This window comes from Bidens hawaiensis, unplaced genomic scaffold, assembly GCF_021521415.1.
Source record: "Bidens hawaiensis isolate Kalapana, Puna unplaced genomic scaffold, B.hawaiensis_p1.1 tig00023041_1, whole genome shotgun sequence".
Classification (NCBI taxonomy): Eukaryota; Viridiplantae; Streptophyta; class Magnoliopsida; order Asterales; family Asteraceae; genus Bidens; species Bidens hawaiensis.
Genome location: NW_027493598.1, coordinates 30,478 through 46,312, shown reverse-complemented (window position 1 = coordinate 46,312; position 15,835 = coordinate 30,478). Strand labels below are relative to the sequence as shown.

Sequence of the window (15,835 nt, the reverse complement as noted above, 5' to 3'; positions counted from 1 at the left end):
ACTATGTTAGAAATTCTTTAAAAAATGAATTTACATCATAAAGTCAAAATAAATGGACGAATTTATGATTATTTAAAATTCTCTTCATTTTTTTTAACATGACCCTTTTAATAAAAGGATTCCTATAACTGTATAACATGTTAAAAATGTTTATAAAAGCTTGTGGCTTTTAGTTTGTTTAACAAAAGATCGGATAAAACTAGCTAAAATAAACTTGATATGAAACAACCTAAATCGAGTCGACTCATTTTTGTAACCGAGCTGACTCGACGGCTCAATTGTTCTCGTTTAACTTCAAGTTCGAGCCCGGGCATAGCCGCCCAATACCTTACCTGCAAGCAGAGAAATGGCATCGGTGGGGTGGATTCCCAGCTACCGGAGTCTGGTGGTGGCCCCAGTGACATTACTCCGAACACTAGCCGCCGTCACCACCCACCGCCACAAAACCACAATCTTTTGCCGTTCAATTTGGGATTCCGAAAACAACAGCAGCCGCAGCAGAGCGTTTGCATCTAAATCCGCTGTTGCTGCAGCAGTCACCTCATCGGATTCTAAACGGTATAATTGCATATCAATTGTTAATTTCGGTTCACTGAAGGTACACAAAATAACCTTCAGTTAATATCGGTTCAGTTAATATCGGTTCAGTTCGGTTATTTCACATATGTTGATATAGAAAGTAAATAAGCTCGTTATTGGATTATAACTTCGCTAAAGTATGTGCCTTATAAAGCAATTTTACATCATACGTAACAAACCGAACCGGACAAGACCTTGTTCGTTTTCACAAGCACAAACTTAATCACATAATACTCATATATATATTTGTTTTATAGTTAAAAGTGTTGTTTAAACACATATATGATAAGATTAGAATAGTCATTACAGAATATTACAAGACCTTTATGGAATATACATAAACAAACAAACATTAACGGACATAAACGAACACCTTATCGAACGTTTACGAACACAATTTAATGAACATGGCCTCTGTTCGTTTTCGTTCATTTAGTTAATCGAACGAAATTCCTTGTTCATGTTCGTTCATTTATTAAACGAAAGGACATAAACAAACTTCCTGCTGAATGTTTGGCTCATGTACAGCCCTACATACGATCCATATGGCTTTCGACACATATCCATCATTGTCACGTCATTCAGTTTAAATAAAGGTATATGAGCCTGTATAATATCTCGTGTAACACCTTATACGGGATCGTATGAATATTTTTGACATATTATACGGCCATATAGATATAGGGTCATACGACCTGTATGATTTGGCGAAAAGTCATTCAGCCTGTATGACTTGTCAGTGGTGTATCATGTAAGGATAGTATCCCAGTGCTGTGCGTATAGCTCTGCCTTTTCATATACAGAAACTTTAGGTACTTGCCGTATGGTTTTCTGATATTCGAAGGTCAAGTCTTGGTTTTTTCAGCTGTGCAGAGTATGGTCGCTTGCTTCCATGCCCTTCTGAGAGTTTTCAACCGAGAATCGAGCACTTAGTTGTTAAAGAAGGATGCACAATTCTTGATTTCATCACCAAATCTTTAGATCTTCCACCTTTGTAAGTTGCTATGTTCTTTTACCTTTCTACCACTACAAGAGACCACAATTAATATTTTTAAACTTTAAAGGTACGTTGCAGATCTTATTCATTTTGGAGCTGTTTTCTATGCCCTTGTATGCCCAAAACCTCCTTCAACCGCCACACCAGAACAACTCAAGTTGTACCATGAAGTTACCGACCCATCAGTCCTGAAAATGAGACCTTCAATTAAAGGAAAAACAATTCGAGAAGCACAAAACACTTTTAGAATCACTCATGTTGATCAGTTTGTTGAAGCGGGCACTTATGTGCGGGTGCATGTACGCCCAAAAAGATTCCCGAGGTACCCTGAAATTTATTTCTTTTTTGTAAATTGCATTTTTTAAACTGCTAAATATGAAAAAAATGAATAAACCTATGTTTTGATATATTACCAGATGTTATGAAATTGACTGGAGGTCTAGAATTATTGCTGTTACCGAGTCCTATGTTGTTCTCAATAAACCTTCTGGCACATCAGTATGTGAATTATTTTTGTTATTGTCTATATATTTTGAGGAAATGGTCCCATTAATTTTGTTAGGTAGGTGGAACTACAGACAATATTGAAGAAACTTGTGTAAATTTTGCTACTCGTGCGCTGGAATTAACTACTCCGTTAATGACAACTCATCAGATTGATAACTGCACAGAAGGCTGGTATTATACTTTAGATTGAATATTGTTTTTTTGTTACTTTTTTATTTTTTATATTAATGACTAATTTGATATTGTTTGCAGTGTTGTGCTAGCTAGAACTAAGGATTACTGTTCAGTTTTTCATAAAAAGATCAGGGTAACCTATAGTTTCCCTATTATTGTTGTTGTTGTTGTTGTTGTTGTTGTTATTGTTATTATTTATTATTGTTATTATTTATTATTGTTATTATTATTTATTTATATTTGTTTTGTGCACTAGGATAAACAAGTTAAGAAGCTTTATCTGGCACTTGCAGCTGCTTATGTGCCATGTGGAGTCATGACACATTACATGCGACCATTTCGTATGGCTCCTAAAGTTATCTCCAAAGGTAAACATAATGATTAATATTTTCTAATACTTCATAGTATTTATCTAATCACAAATATTTTAAAAAAATGTGTAGACTTCATTAAAGGATGGAACATGTGCCAACTTGAAGTTCTAGAATGCAAAAAAGTCCCATGGCCAAATAAGTTACATGAAAAAACTCATGGAATTGAGGATATCAATTGGCCTAATAAAGAATTTGCATACGAGTGCAAGATCAACCTCTTAACCGGCCGGACCCACCAGGTACATTATATCTTTCGCCTCCTAATTTTGACCAGATTTGACCAAAATGAAACTAATTGACTGAAAAGGCCGAATAAGAACTTTTGGACTAAAATAGTTTTTTGAGTCAAACCACAGGGACTAAAACCGTAATTAATTCTATTTATTATTATGGTACAGATTCGGGCTCAATTGGCAGCAAGTGGTGCACCGATAGTGGGCGACTCGATGTATATGCCAGCTGTAATGGCTGAGCTGGCAGCCCCCGGGGTAAACCCGTTTGGGGAGTACAAAAAGGACTTTGAAAGTGGGGCCCATATGGAACGGGCTGCTGAAGAATGGGCTACAAAACATGGGAAGGAACCTGGGGTCGCTATTGGGCTGCAAGCTTGTCAAATTTCATGGGATGATGGTGACTGTGTCTATGAAGCAGGGCCTCCTTGGTGGGCCCAGTAGAAAAACTTATAGAAGTTGTTTCTTGTTATGTGCGGTTTTTTAAACGAATGGCTCAGCGAGCTTTGGTTAGCTATACTTGTTCGTGGAAGTGATATTTGTTTTCGTCTGAACTTTAACTTTTAATTGTCACAAATTACCGTCATATTCTTACTCTTGGTGCAGGTGAGTAGGTTTGATAGCTGTTTTGAACGACTTGGAGCAAAGGGCAAAATTGTACATTCATACAATGATGGCGCATTGGTGTGGCCTAAAGACAATATCTTCATTCACTTTACTTGCAGTTTAACCATTTTTGTACATTTACACATGAACTGTGAGGTGAATTAAGAAGAACCCAAATCCGTCTAAACTTTTGTTACTTGTGAGATGCAAGCACTCGGTAGCGAAGCTTCAGTATAGATTGTTGTCACCGAGTAAACATGCCTCCAATATTCTTTGAAATTATGTTCTTAAAGACTATATATTATATTTTATCACTTTAAATTATCCGGTCAAGTGCTTTCGTTTCGGTCTGCTCAATACTTGTCTTGTCTTCACTTCATGTGTGGTGGATTGTACATATATACAAGCTTACAAGATGCATAAGGGCAAAGGTCATGTGTGATGCATCTTTATTGAGGTTGAGGGGTCTACATGGTTGTGCGGTGCGGTGCCGAGCAGGAATACCACTCTGTTGGCTGCCCACCACCACCAGTAGCTAGGTGACCACAAAATTTCAATAAATGCTCTCACACTCTCACTTGTACGTGTTGTTTAATGAAGTCTTAACTGTTAATTTGAATCAAGTTTGGTGAATGGTTCTTAAATGGGTGGAGAATTTAATGTTTTTACCAATATCAGCTACGTGTCTGGATGGTCACTCAAGTAAGTCACACGTACACGTAATATTTTATTTTATTCTACTTGACGTCAACTTTGTTTGTTTGTATACATGGTTTAATATTGTGAGGTATATTTCTTTTTTTCTTAACAATAAAAATAAGATTAATGTAGTTATTGATAAGTCCTATATTTAGCAATAGAAAAACATTGTTCAAATGATAACAAACAAACATGCCTACTAGCTAAAATCTATGTGAGGGTAACATTTAGCCGGTAAAAAGAAGAAGTTTGAACTCACTAAATAATCATTGTGAGGTAATCCAATCGGTTCAATATGTTTTGACTTGTGCCCTATATTGAATTTTCCCATTTGACGACATATAACCATACGCATATCCTAAACATGAAGATACTAAAATGGGAAGGCGCTTGCAAATTAAAGAGAGGCGTTTCTTAACTCTTAACAATTTTATGTTATGCGGTTAATTCTAACCGGGAAATTGTGAATCATTTACTTGTGACCAAGTCAATATATGTTGAGAATCGAGATAAATTCAGGATTGTTGGTACATATGGAAGGCAAGATACGAGAAAACATTCAACATAATAAGATGGTAACTACGCAAACAATAGTCGTGGAAATCAAGGCGAATACTTTCATTTAGGTAAAAAATCGAGCTATGCATGTATTATACGTTAAAGTGGGAGTCATCGAGTATTTTCAATTTTAACCGTTTTTAATCTTTGATGAGATTGATAGCATATATATAATATATATGTTGTAATCTTTGATTTATCATCTTCTTAGTTTCTCTAAAATATTGTCTGCACTGCCACAAAAGAATACAAAAAACAAACTGAAATAAAAGTAGTGAATTAAAAAGTAGAATTACCAATTCATCATGTAAAAAGTAAATATTGGTTCAAATGATATGAAATGTATGCCCAAGATGATCATATTACTAGAACTGGGATAACATTGGATGAAAGGAGGCAAGTACTATTATGAGAAAGTTGCTACAATACCACCATTCTAATTAAACTAAACTACAAACACATACAAGCCTAAACCAAAATCTTGAACAAAGTTATGAGTTTTAACTTAAAATTCACTTGATAAAGGTTTTAGTTTACTCGGAAATCATCCATACAACGACGCAAAGTCAATACCCGAACCTATAACCTTCAACGGATGGTGAAAAACGCTTTCTTGTTGTTGACACCATTCGCCAAAGGATTGTTTTAGGTGCGTTCTTGACTTCTTCCATTAGTAACAAATGATAGAGAGTAAACATCGCCCGCTTCAATCCATCTCCCTTCATCTCATTCCTTGGATTCACCCTACAAAGCATACAAACTAAAGCAAAGAGTCAGAAAAGATATTCAGCATTGTTATGGACAAGGTGTCATTAAGAAGACAAAGTTGCTGCTAATGCGCATTAAAAACTATTATCGGTTGCCATAGTGTTTGAAGAATGTCTAGTTGCTAAACACGTCGCACTTGGTAAAAAGTTATGCTCGTTTTTAGTTGAAAATGGAGCATAGTGATCAACTAAAACAGAATATTGTCTTACCAAATAAAACAACGATAGTTATGCATTCTCAGGAGCCACCGAAGCCTTGATCCTTTCAACGGTGCACTTAATAAGACTATTAACCGTTGCAACCGAACCAAGGGATAGTTTTGCGGTAGGAACCGAATCAACGAGAATCTGAAACGCAACGGTTAGTAAAGATCCACCATTTCTAACCTCTAGAATTCTCCCTCCCTGATGTTTTCCTCCCCCATCAGGAAGTATAGCAAAACCAGATGGCAGTAAAGCCACATAATCAGGGTCACCACCACTTAACACCACGTTCATTGCCGCAATATCTACAGGAGCGTAGATAACATACGAACCCGTTGAATCATTTGAACTCTCCTGAAGTATAAGCATGTTTCCCTGGCTAGAATTCGCACTCTAGAAAATAGTATAAATAATAATCAACAGTCTGGTATACAAAATATCTAATTCAAGAAATATTTTCTTAATGAAAAAAGCTTACATTGACTCGTAGAAGTGACACACAGTTTCCTGGATCCCTACCGTTAGCAATATGCGCCATTTCCTGAACAAGACCGCCGTTTGATAGAATGTCCCACTGCGTATGCATGTAAAATTTGAGTCCGTATATAAAAGGTCACTAGATATATGTATGACACAGTTAAGTTTGTTGTGACTTATAAGTTAATTACCTCACTCCTTGAGTTTTCATCGCGAAGGAAATCAAACACTTGTTTTGGTGGAACAGGGAGCCAAAATGATGTAGCAGCACTTAGTACGATACCAGGAGGCCTGCCCGGATCATCCACACTCTTTCTAGTCATAACTCGAACATCATCTGCCCCACTACCGGATAAAGTTGTCCATGTATGAGTTGTTGAAGCTCCAACACCGCTACAAAAACTCAAAACCATTCTCTCGGAAAGTTTCAGCATGCTCTTTCGCCCTTCTAGATTTGTTATAACTGCCCAAATGTTGTTTGTTAAAACAAATGTAGTTCAACAAATTTTTTTTATTCGAGACATTACAAATGGTTAAAAGTTAGATGTCTTCAATCATGTTCTATTATTATTGAAATAATAAAGTTTTTATAAATGTACCATATTAATATTAATAAAAAATTAAATTGTGAGTTTATATATTAACAAGTGTGTTACCTCCAACGTCGCCTCCAGGAATATTGCTAGCCATCGCGCTTGCAAGCCGTTCACATTGCCTATCAAGAGTTGCTACCCATCGCTTGGCTCCAAAGGCTAAACCAGAATTCACTAGTGACCGATAGATATCATGAACGGCTCTGTCATCGACTTCAACATGCTCAACCCATGTAACCTGAAAAACAGAAGCAAAACATGAACCATCAAATTCAGATTGTTTCAGGATGTTTTTATATTATCCAATTTAGTAACATTGGCAATTAGCCAATTAAACTTTGTGGCTAATATAGATGTTTACTGTGATTCCCCTAAATATATATTTAGTAATTACTAGACTACTACTACTAGTATAAATCAACACAAATCCAAAAATTGGACAATAGAGTTTTACCTTTGAATATCCATTGGGAAGTTCTTGAATCAAACAACCAGATGGCCTTCTTCTTGATCTTGCCATCGCAGAAGGGCGTAAGTTGTCCAAAGATACATCGACCACGGCCCATGTCCCATCAGTATGTTGTTTACAGTACCTAACAAAATAGTATTCTCGGGCCGGAACAAGTGGCGAAGGAACTTGATACTCGGATGTCATCTGCAAAATACATATTTGGTTAACTATATGCTCTTGATACTTAGATGTCATCATGTTAGTGTTTAGTTTTATAAAGAGATTATGTTCTTACCACTTGTAGAGCTCCATTATAGTTTCCAGCCACTCCAGTTGAAAGCACTTCTACAGTCATTGCTCTTGAAACAATCCCGGAAAACACATTTGACCACTGATTCTGCAAAATCATGATCAGAATAGGGTTTATAATTATATTTAAACTTCATTCAAAATAATCAAGAATTTAACACAAAGTTTAGTATTATCTTGTACCACATCCATTAAAATTTCAACAAGATTGACATAATTCATGATGACAACCGCCGATTCCCTTGAAGCCTCTGATTTCAATCCCAATTGTGTCGGTCCAATGCCTCTAGGAAACATTTGCGAGTAATTTTCTTCATTCAAGGTCTCTGATGAGTTATCAGAGCTTGGAATCCACAAAGGCTCACCAGCTTGAGCCATCCTCACAAGTTCCTCCATGGCCGTAACGGCTAGCTCGATTATAACTGGCTTGTCTGCCTCACTAGGACCTGAAATGGACCTGAGAAGATTGCTGGTTCCAAACATGTCGTCTACCATCCCGGGCTGTGGACTAAAACTACCGATCGGTAGGTCAAGAGAGCGTGGCGGTCCATTTGGTGAAAGATTAGGGAAAGTTAGCAATGGTTTGCCAACATATTTTGCAGCAATTCCAGATATCCGATCAATCTGTTGAAAGCGCAAGAAAAAAGATGATAATTTGTAACAATCACTACAAATAAAAAACACATGTCATACTCCTAAAAGAGAAGAAATTACATTCATCTGTGCATGAAAATAATAAAGAAGTTCAACATTTATTATACAATAAAAAAAACTGTAAATCTATACTTAGAAGCATGAGGAACATATATCTTGTCCTTGTGGTTTGGTGTCGCCTCCTGCTGTTTCTGCAGGGAGTGTGTGCTTGCTTCTTGTTCGTTTTATAAAAGTTTACAGTTCAAAAAAAAAACAATGAAGAAATATCTTATGTGCTAAAGTGTAGAGCCAATTCTTAACATTTTATGGGAAATAAAAAAACTATTTGTGATCAGAGCATATGTTTTCAACAATTCTACACATGTTTATGTTTATGCATATGTTTATGTTTATGAATATGCATAAACATGTATAGAAATGATATAGATGCTTTATCAAACAACTTATGTTGGAAATGCACAATTTGCATTTTGTAATTTAACAATTTGTTGAAAATAGCTCATATTTGTGGCCATATTTTAGAAACGTAAAACTAGTGACTCCAAAAATTGATTACTTCTTTCCATAAACAACCAGTTATGTTCTTATAGGGTTTTGAAATATTTACTTCTTCGCGTAGGCGAGCGTTTTCGATCCTGAGGTGTTGTTCATCGAATGACATCTCCCCAATGGCCGCAGGACCACCACAGTTAGGACAAGTCGCATTAGTGAGGGCTTCTTTGTAGCGTATGTTCTCCATCCGGAGCTTTTCATTCTCGTTTCTCAGCTGTGAGTTCTCATGGCGTTCATGTTGAGCCTAGATTAACAAGACAAAACATAACTTAGTTTAGCAGCAAGGCAGGTTTAATATCTTTGAAATAAACAGTACCCCCTAACGATAAAGTATAATAAAAAAAATTCAGTTTAATAATAGACTATATATGTATATGTATACATATTCTTTGGTGTGTGTAAAATACCTTCATTTGAGTTCTTTTGTTTTGGAACCAAAACTTGACTTGCAAAGGCTCTAAAGTTAGTCTTCTTCCAAGTTCTTTTCTTTGTTTATCATCTGGATGTGGGCATTCTTTGAAAAACCTATATTCAACAAATACCAAATGTGTGTAAAAATTATCTTAAAACCAAAAAAAACCACTATGTGACAAACAAAGATACGAAAAAGTGATTTAATTTGATCTAAGAACTTACGACTCTAGCTCTTGGATTTGATGTTGAGTGTGACGATGATAGCGTTTCTTCTTGTTGGGACGTTGATTTGGATCTTGGTCATCGCCTGAGGGCGCATCCATGATATCATTGCCGGATTTACTCTCGTAATCTTCGTCTCTAAGCATGTCAAGCTCATTTTCTTGATTCTTGTGGCTCATATCAAGAAGATGGTGATGGTGACTATCAAACATGTTGGGTTGAAACATTTTTCTTGAATCCTTCAAATTCCTGATCATAGAGTATTACATGGTATTGTTATTCAAAATAAACAAAAAAATATGTAAAAAAAATAAAATAATTGAACTTTGAATTCCAAAAGTAGAATAACGAAGATTGTTAACTACATTCAAGTCATATAAACAATTAATAGAGAAAACGAAAGCAATACCAAGTGTGTCTTGTACTGATGATTACATTTGGGCATAGTTATGGCACATTATAATCATATTAAATATCTTTATATTAAGTATAAAAAATTGTTATTAATAATATTAAAATTAGTTAAAGAAACATAAGAGATGACGTTTGGATTGTCGATATTTGCGTAAATGAAATATGAGAATTTATTAGAGGTCAACGAAATCTCTCTTTTTCGAAAACATAAGTCAACTTTTAAAGCATATAAAAGTTAAAAAGATTTCTTCTTTTTTATTATTTTTGCTTCTTTTGTTGCACTTTGTTGTGCAAAAATTATGGTTAATAAAAAACAACACATATTCAAGCTTACATTTATTTGATTTACGGAATTATATTTTGCAACTTGTTTCCCTTTCAAAACAAATTTTATCACTGAGAGAATCTTTGTTTTGGTGTTAAATCAAATATATAAAAGTTGTTTTAAATCTTTAACAGCATAAGAAATATCATATGATATATCCGAGAAGATATACACGGTTCTGCACTTCTGCACACATTCAGAAACCCTAGCATAACAATAACATGTGTCCTTGTAGTTGAGGTTTGTAAATTAAAAAAAAACAAAATTAAAGGAAAACACATACTTGATCACTGAGAGACTCTTTGTTTTCAAGTTAAATCAAATCTATAAACGTTTTTTTTTTTAATGTTTAACAGCATAAGAAACATCATATGCATGTTCTTCATACATTCAGAAACCCTAGCATAAATCAAAACTCTCTCTAGAAATATATTTTATTTGGTATCTATAAAACTTTCTTGAGTTTGCAACAAATGAAGACTTTTTCCAGATGTTGAAGAAACCTTGGGTAAAAAATGAAAAACGTCAAAATCTTATCACTTTGTATGCAAATCCAAATGAAATTGAGAAGGGTGGCATGATAACTTACTGATATGTATATATTGAGTCTTGGTTTTGCTGGATTTTAGACCTTAAGATCAACTGGAAACCACTTTTAAGACAGTAAAAAAGTGGTTTTCAGGCTGGTTTCCATTGAAGCAATCTGTAACTTTCTTGTGAATAGAATTTAAGAAGAATGAAGAGAGAGAGAGGGAGAAGAACGGTTGGGAGAATTGAAGAGATGAGATGGGGAGATAGAGAGGAGTTAATGCAATTGCATTTATGGAGAGAGAGAGAGAGAGAGAGAGAGAGAGAGAGTTGTTGCTAGCTGGTGTTCAAACTTTGCATCTCTCTCACTATGTATGTATGTATGTATGTGTATGTATGTATGTATAGCTGGTTTTGACTTTTATTGATCAAACCGAATCGGTTTTAATCCAAAGCGGTTTTGAGTTTTAAACCGGTTTGTGCACCTATATATGTATGTATGTATGTATATGTATGTGAGTTTTAAACCGGTTTGTATACCTCTATATGTATGTATGTATGTATGTGATGAAAGATTAAAGTAGTGGTAATTTTCTCATATGCATGCAATGTTTCTTGTAGATCATGTAATTGTGGTTATAGGGTAGTAGGATAAATTTTCTACAACTTTTTTTCTTTTAGAACAGCTGACTCGGCCATACATCCAAACTTTACTCATAAATCTACACATCGCACGTCTACCATAAAACTTGGACCCTTAACCTTAGAATAATTGAAGACACATTTTCATCATATATTATAATTTTGTACCACTAGGCTATATCTTTGCTATAAACTTGGAAGGAATGGAAGAAACATCAAGTGGAATGGGTCGAGTGGCATCGATTGAGGCGGCAAGATGGTACTGCCTAGGAACACCACTCGGTGGCCTTGGGTAACACATGATTAAGATTAATATTTAATAGCAAAGAGAGATGGCCATATTATCAAGAGTAAATTGTAATTTGCATCTTTATGGTTTAGGGGGGAACCACTTGTAACCTTCTTTTGAAAAATGAAGAGTTTGCGTCACTGTGGTTGTCGGGTAGGATCTGCTTGCGTATAACCCTATAATGGTGTTAGTAAATTCCATTAAGTTACTAACGGAATGGGGGGCATTTAGGTCATGTCACATATCTCGTGAAATCATAACCACAATAAACCCCTGACATTTACCATCCATACTCTTTGCGTCCCTGTGCTTTCCTCCAACCTCCATCTCCTTCTCCGACAATACCAACTCCATCGCCGTTGCCTGTAACCTCTAACGTCCAACCTTCATCGCAGTCGTACAACACCGACTGTACACCTCCCACCTTTGTCCTACCACCGATCGTGCACCCCCAACCACTGTACACCACACCCACCAACGCCGCCTCCAACTATGTCACTGCTGCATGCAAACCTCCAACCTTCATCACCGCCATACACAATCGGACCACCAGTCGTACACCTTCCTGATGAATCATTTTGATATCTACTTTCGTTAATGGAGGCGTTGGAATATGCTAAGAAGCTGCTTGGATTGGGGAGTAAAGGTATCAAGATTTATTTTATATATATACTAGTTTATTCTCCGTATTACGGGGTTATTTTACATTATTCGTTTTTAATATCTATATAATTTTTTGGATTTTAATTTTATTTGTTGTAAGGAATATAATAATATATACTTAGAATTTGATGATAAAAAAACTTCACAAATAAATGAGATGTTATAACCCGGTTCAAAAGCTATTTGGGTTTGGTGAGACCTAACCCGCTTATTTTTTTTACTATAAAATTGTTTATTAAGTATAAATAATATTTTTTTTAAAAAAATCGGATACTAATTTTTAGTATATCCCTATTTTATATGATTTAATTCATATAAAATATTTGGTAAAATTAAGTTTTAGTTTAATGAGATGTTATAACCCATTTAAGCGCTATGTGGATTTGGTATGACTCATACCCGTGAATTCGGGTCAAATGCATTAGAAACCTTTATTTACGAATAAAGCAACATCATAGCTTGAGAGAGTATAGAGAGGTTACGTTTATATATATTTAAGATTTTATAAATCGAATCTAGTAAAATTTATGGTGTGAAATTGATACATTGGTGACTCGGGTAAAACAATTATTGGGTTTTAATATAGTTATATATGTGTGTAAAATTACAAAATTACTCTCATGTACTTGCACATGAGTAGATTTAACGACAAAATTAATTGGGTTATGGCTAAAGTATAAAACGTGTGAAGTACATTCGGAAACATTAAATATAAATCTCGTTAATTTTAGAAGTAAAAGGTGTATGTTGAAATTTGGTACAAAAATAAAGTACAAAATTACTCTTCTTGGTATATAAACTTGATTGAATTTTCAAAAGTAAGACATAAGCACACGAATATACAAAGTTAAAAACCTGAAAACCCACCAAATTTAAGGCTTGATATACAAATTCATGTATTATCGTCAATTATTGTGTGGATTTACAAAATCATAACAAGAGAAATTGACAAGATACATCATCGAATCCAAGCAAAAACAAGGTATTAATATGTTGAAAACCTTAAAACTAATTCACTTGCATACTTAGTTTAGTTATTTTATAAAAGCCACTTTATATTAAGGTTGGATTCATAAAACTGGTTTTAAGCATAACTTGACATTGTGTCATGGGGAAAAATGATTTAATTTAATATGTATAAAATTATGAATTAAATTTGAATAATGAAATAAGGTTCTGAGTTCTGATTTGAAAATAGTCTCAAATTAATTAATTTTGAGACTTCACTTCGATGAAAAATGATTACTGTAAAATTTTTATAATCTTGTATATAATTCGTATTTTTATATTATGGGTAAAAATTTAAAATACAAATTATCAAAATACAGCCCAAGCCCAAGTTAACTGGACACAAGCCCAAATTAGAATTGGGTCACTTTAGTCGGCTGGAGAGAGATGTACAAATAAACCGGTTTGAGACCGGTTTATGGGAAACTGACCCGAACCGGTTTGATATGAAAACCGGTTTCACCTAAACCGGTTTATGAACCGACCCAAACTGCTGGTTTTGGTATCGGTTCCTCTTTTTAACAAACAAACCGGTTTTAAAACCAAACCGGTTTGAGAAAAACCGGTTCCAAGTCGACCTCTCTTGCTCCTAAACCGGTTTGGGTCGAACCGATTTTGACCAGACTTTGACCAAATCGGTTTGGTTTGGGAAAAACCCCGGATTTATACACCTCTAAGCTAGAGTATCCAAACACTTGATCAAGGATGAGCAAATGGTACTAGGTACCAGAAATTATCAGTACTAACTTTTTAAGAGAAATCAGGATCGAGAAATTCAAGATCGATACCGGTACCGACATTTACCAAATCTTTACATACAATACTGGTACCACACTTTTGAAAAATTCAGGATCAGAATTGGATGGTACTGATACGGTTCGAGCTTTATACCCTGGTTTTATTCCACAGCATGTTAATATATTTTATTAGTTTTTGAAGTATTTTCTTTATTTTGGAAGTAGTTAAAAGTAGTAGTAGTTTGAGAATTCCACAAGTAGGAATACTAGTTAAAATTCCTGAACATGACAAATTCCGTGTTGTGTGGAATGTGGATCACTTTAAGGCTATGAGTACTTGGTGTAGGCTCGGGCGAATTGTGGGCGTGAAGGGGCGAGAACACCGCCCCTCCTGGCGATATGTGGGCAAATTGGGGCGGGGGCGGGGTTCTGTTGTCGCCTGGAAGAGATGAAGATTATTACTATTATATTATATATTATTATTATATTTCTATTGTGTATATATATGTATATGTATATATGTTGTGTGTGTGTATATATATGTATATGTATATATGCTGTGTGTGTGATAAATATATATATATATGTATATATGTTGTGTGTGTATATATATGTATACAAAATGAATCCTAGAAATAACCCGAACCAACCGAACCACCCATTCTCTCCTTTCGGTCTGTAACATCCTAAAAATTTTAATGATGAATAAAGGAAGTTATGTTTAGTGATTTCGCGTAATTAATATCGGGTAGGGAGCGGGTCTTGGACGTGGATTAATTGAGATGGGTTAAATGAGAATGAGATTTCAGGGATATAAATACCCCCAAAATCCCAAAATATCTTCATTTTCACCTAACTCCCTAACACCCTAAAACACACACACACACCACACGCATACCGCCACCGGCCGGCCGAGCCAAGGGAAGAGTCGGGCAGGTCCGAGAGAGAGCGATTAGTGTACTAGCAAGTAAACGAGATCCAAACAAGCCCAAAAAGGTATGATTCTTGATCTTTGAAGTTTAAAGATCCAAGCTTTTTTAGTGTATAAGCGACCGAAAATGGTCGGGAAGCGTAGTGGGTGATATTGAACCATAGCAAGGGTGTTAAAATCACTCAAAATGCTGGAAAGAAACCGAACAGCGGCTGTCTGGGCAACTTCGCCTGCATCTGGGCAACTTTGCCTTCAAAGCGATGAACTTCGCCTGCAAGCTAAGTTCGCCTGACGAACTTCGCCTGCAAGCTAAGTTCGCCTGACGAACTTCGCCTGCAAGCTAAGTTCGCCTGATGACAACTTCGCCTGAGGCCAAGTTCGCCTGATGACAACTTCGCCTGAGGCCAAGTTCGCCTGATGACAACTTCGCCTAAAGCTAAGTTCGCCTAAGGTTTAACTTCGCCTAAAGCTAAGTTCGCCTAAGGTTTAACTTCGCCTAAAGCTAAGTTCGCCTAAGGTTTAACTTCGCCTAAAGCTAAGTTCGCCTAAGGATTAACTTCGCCTAAAGCCAAGTTCGATTAGGAAGTAAACTAAAAATCTAATGAAAAATGTGTTAAGACAGTTAATGGAAATAAAATTTTTCCAAGCTGACCTGGCAGCTCGACCCCAGCCAGGGGCTCTGCCCCTTGGACCCTGCTAGGGGCTGCCGCCCCTAGACCCCGCTGCCAGGGGCGCTGCCCCCGGACCCCCGTTCGTTGTGGGTCATATAAAGATAGACATACATTATGAGAAGTGATAGTTAATTGATACGTATACTTGTTATACAGTCAGGCACAACTGAAGAAAGGAATTACGATTAACGGTGAACGTAACCGTGTTCAGGTGAGTTTCTAGCCCCATTCCTTGTTATGTTTTCGGGGCTGTGTGCATA

The 15,835-nt window shown here is 35.8% G+C and overlaps 2 protein-coding genes across 5 annotated transcripts; one reads left to right on the top strand and one right to left on the bottom strand.

Moving 5' to 3' along the window:
* The first annotated feature begins 294 nt into the window (after positions 1 to 294).
* LOC143566720 (RNA pseudouridine synthase 6, chloroplastic-like) lies at positions 295 to 3,786 on the top strand. Its single transcript, XM_077053345.1, has 9 exons — positions 295 to 558; positions 1,445 to 1,573; positions 1,644 to 1,898; positions 1,993 to 2,074; positions 2,139 to 2,254; positions 2,336 to 2,390; positions 2,514 to 2,625; positions 2,701 to 2,870; positions 3,030 to 3,786. The coding sequence occupies exons 1-9, from the start codon at positions 347 to 349 to the stop codon at positions 3,303 to 3,305; spliced, it is 1,407 nt and encodes a 468-aa protein (XP_076909460.1). The 5' UTR covers positions 295 to 346; the 3' UTR covers positions 3,306 to 3,786.
* Positions 3,787 to 5,034: 1,248 nt separating this feature from the next.
* Positions 5,035 to 10,873, bottom strand: LOC143566719 (homeobox-leucine zipper protein MERISTEM L1-like). Of its 4 annotated transcripts, XR_013141279.1 has the most exons (13): positions 10,696 to 10,873; positions 9,368 to 9,616; positions 9,139 to 9,256; positions 8,787 to 8,975; positions 7,709 to 8,149; positions 7,512 to 7,613; positions 7,220 to 7,420; positions 6,829 to 7,003; positions 6,364 to 6,635; positions 6,174 to 6,269; positions 5,702 to 6,088; positions 5,413 to 5,484; positions 5,035 to 5,210 (listed from the first exon to the last, which is right to left on the bottom strand). XR_013141279.1 is itself a non-coding variant. In XM_077053342.1 (12 exons), the coding sequence occupies exons 2-11, from the start codon at positions 9,592 to 9,594 to the stop codon at positions 5,720 to 5,722; spliced, it is 2,190 nt and encodes a 729-aa protein (XP_076909457.1). In that variant the 5' UTR covers positions 9,595 to 9,616; positions 10,696 to 10,873; the 3' UTR covers positions 5,035 to 5,556; positions 5,681 to 5,719. The 4 variants fall into 4 exon arrangements, 3 of the variants coding, with proteins under 3 accessions (XP_076909457.1, XP_076909459.1, XP_076909456.1); XM_077053342.1 differs by having other exon boundaries at positions 5,035 to 5,556; positions 5,681 to 6,088; XM_077053344.1 differs by having other exon boundaries at positions 5,035 to 5,468.
* Positions 10,874 to 15,835: the final 4,962 nt, after the last annotated feature.

What these genes read in the sequence shown, in the direction of transcription:
- LOC143566719 (XM_077053342.1), bottom strand. Translation starts at nt 9,594, where the DNA reads ATGTTTCAACCCAACATGTTTGATAGTCACCATCACCATCTTCTTGAT. An exon ending in ACGCTCGCCTACGCGAAGAA is followed by an intron (nt 8,150 to 8,786) that starts GTAAATATTTCA and finishes CGCTTTCAACAG; the next exon opens with ATTGATCGGATATCTGGAAT. An exon ending in TTGAAATTTTAATGGATGTG is followed by an intron (nt 7,614 to 7,708) that starts GTACAAGATAAT and finishes ATGATTTTGCAG; the next exon opens with AATCAGTGGTCAAATGTGTT.
- LOC143566720 (XM_077053345.1), top strand. Translation starts at nt 347, where the DNA reads ATGGCATCGGTGGGGTGGATTCCCAGCTACCGGAGTCTGGTGGTGGCC. An exon ending in TCTTTAGATCTTCCACCTTT is followed by an intron (nt 1,574 to 1,643) that starts GTAAGTTGCTAT and finishes TAAACTTTAAAG; the next exon opens with GTACGTTGCAGATCTTATTC. An exon ending in TCCTAAAGTTATCTCCAAAG is followed by an intron (nt 2,626 to 2,700) that starts GTAAACATAATG and finishes AAAAATGTGTAG; the next exon opens with ACTTCATTAAAGGATGGAAC.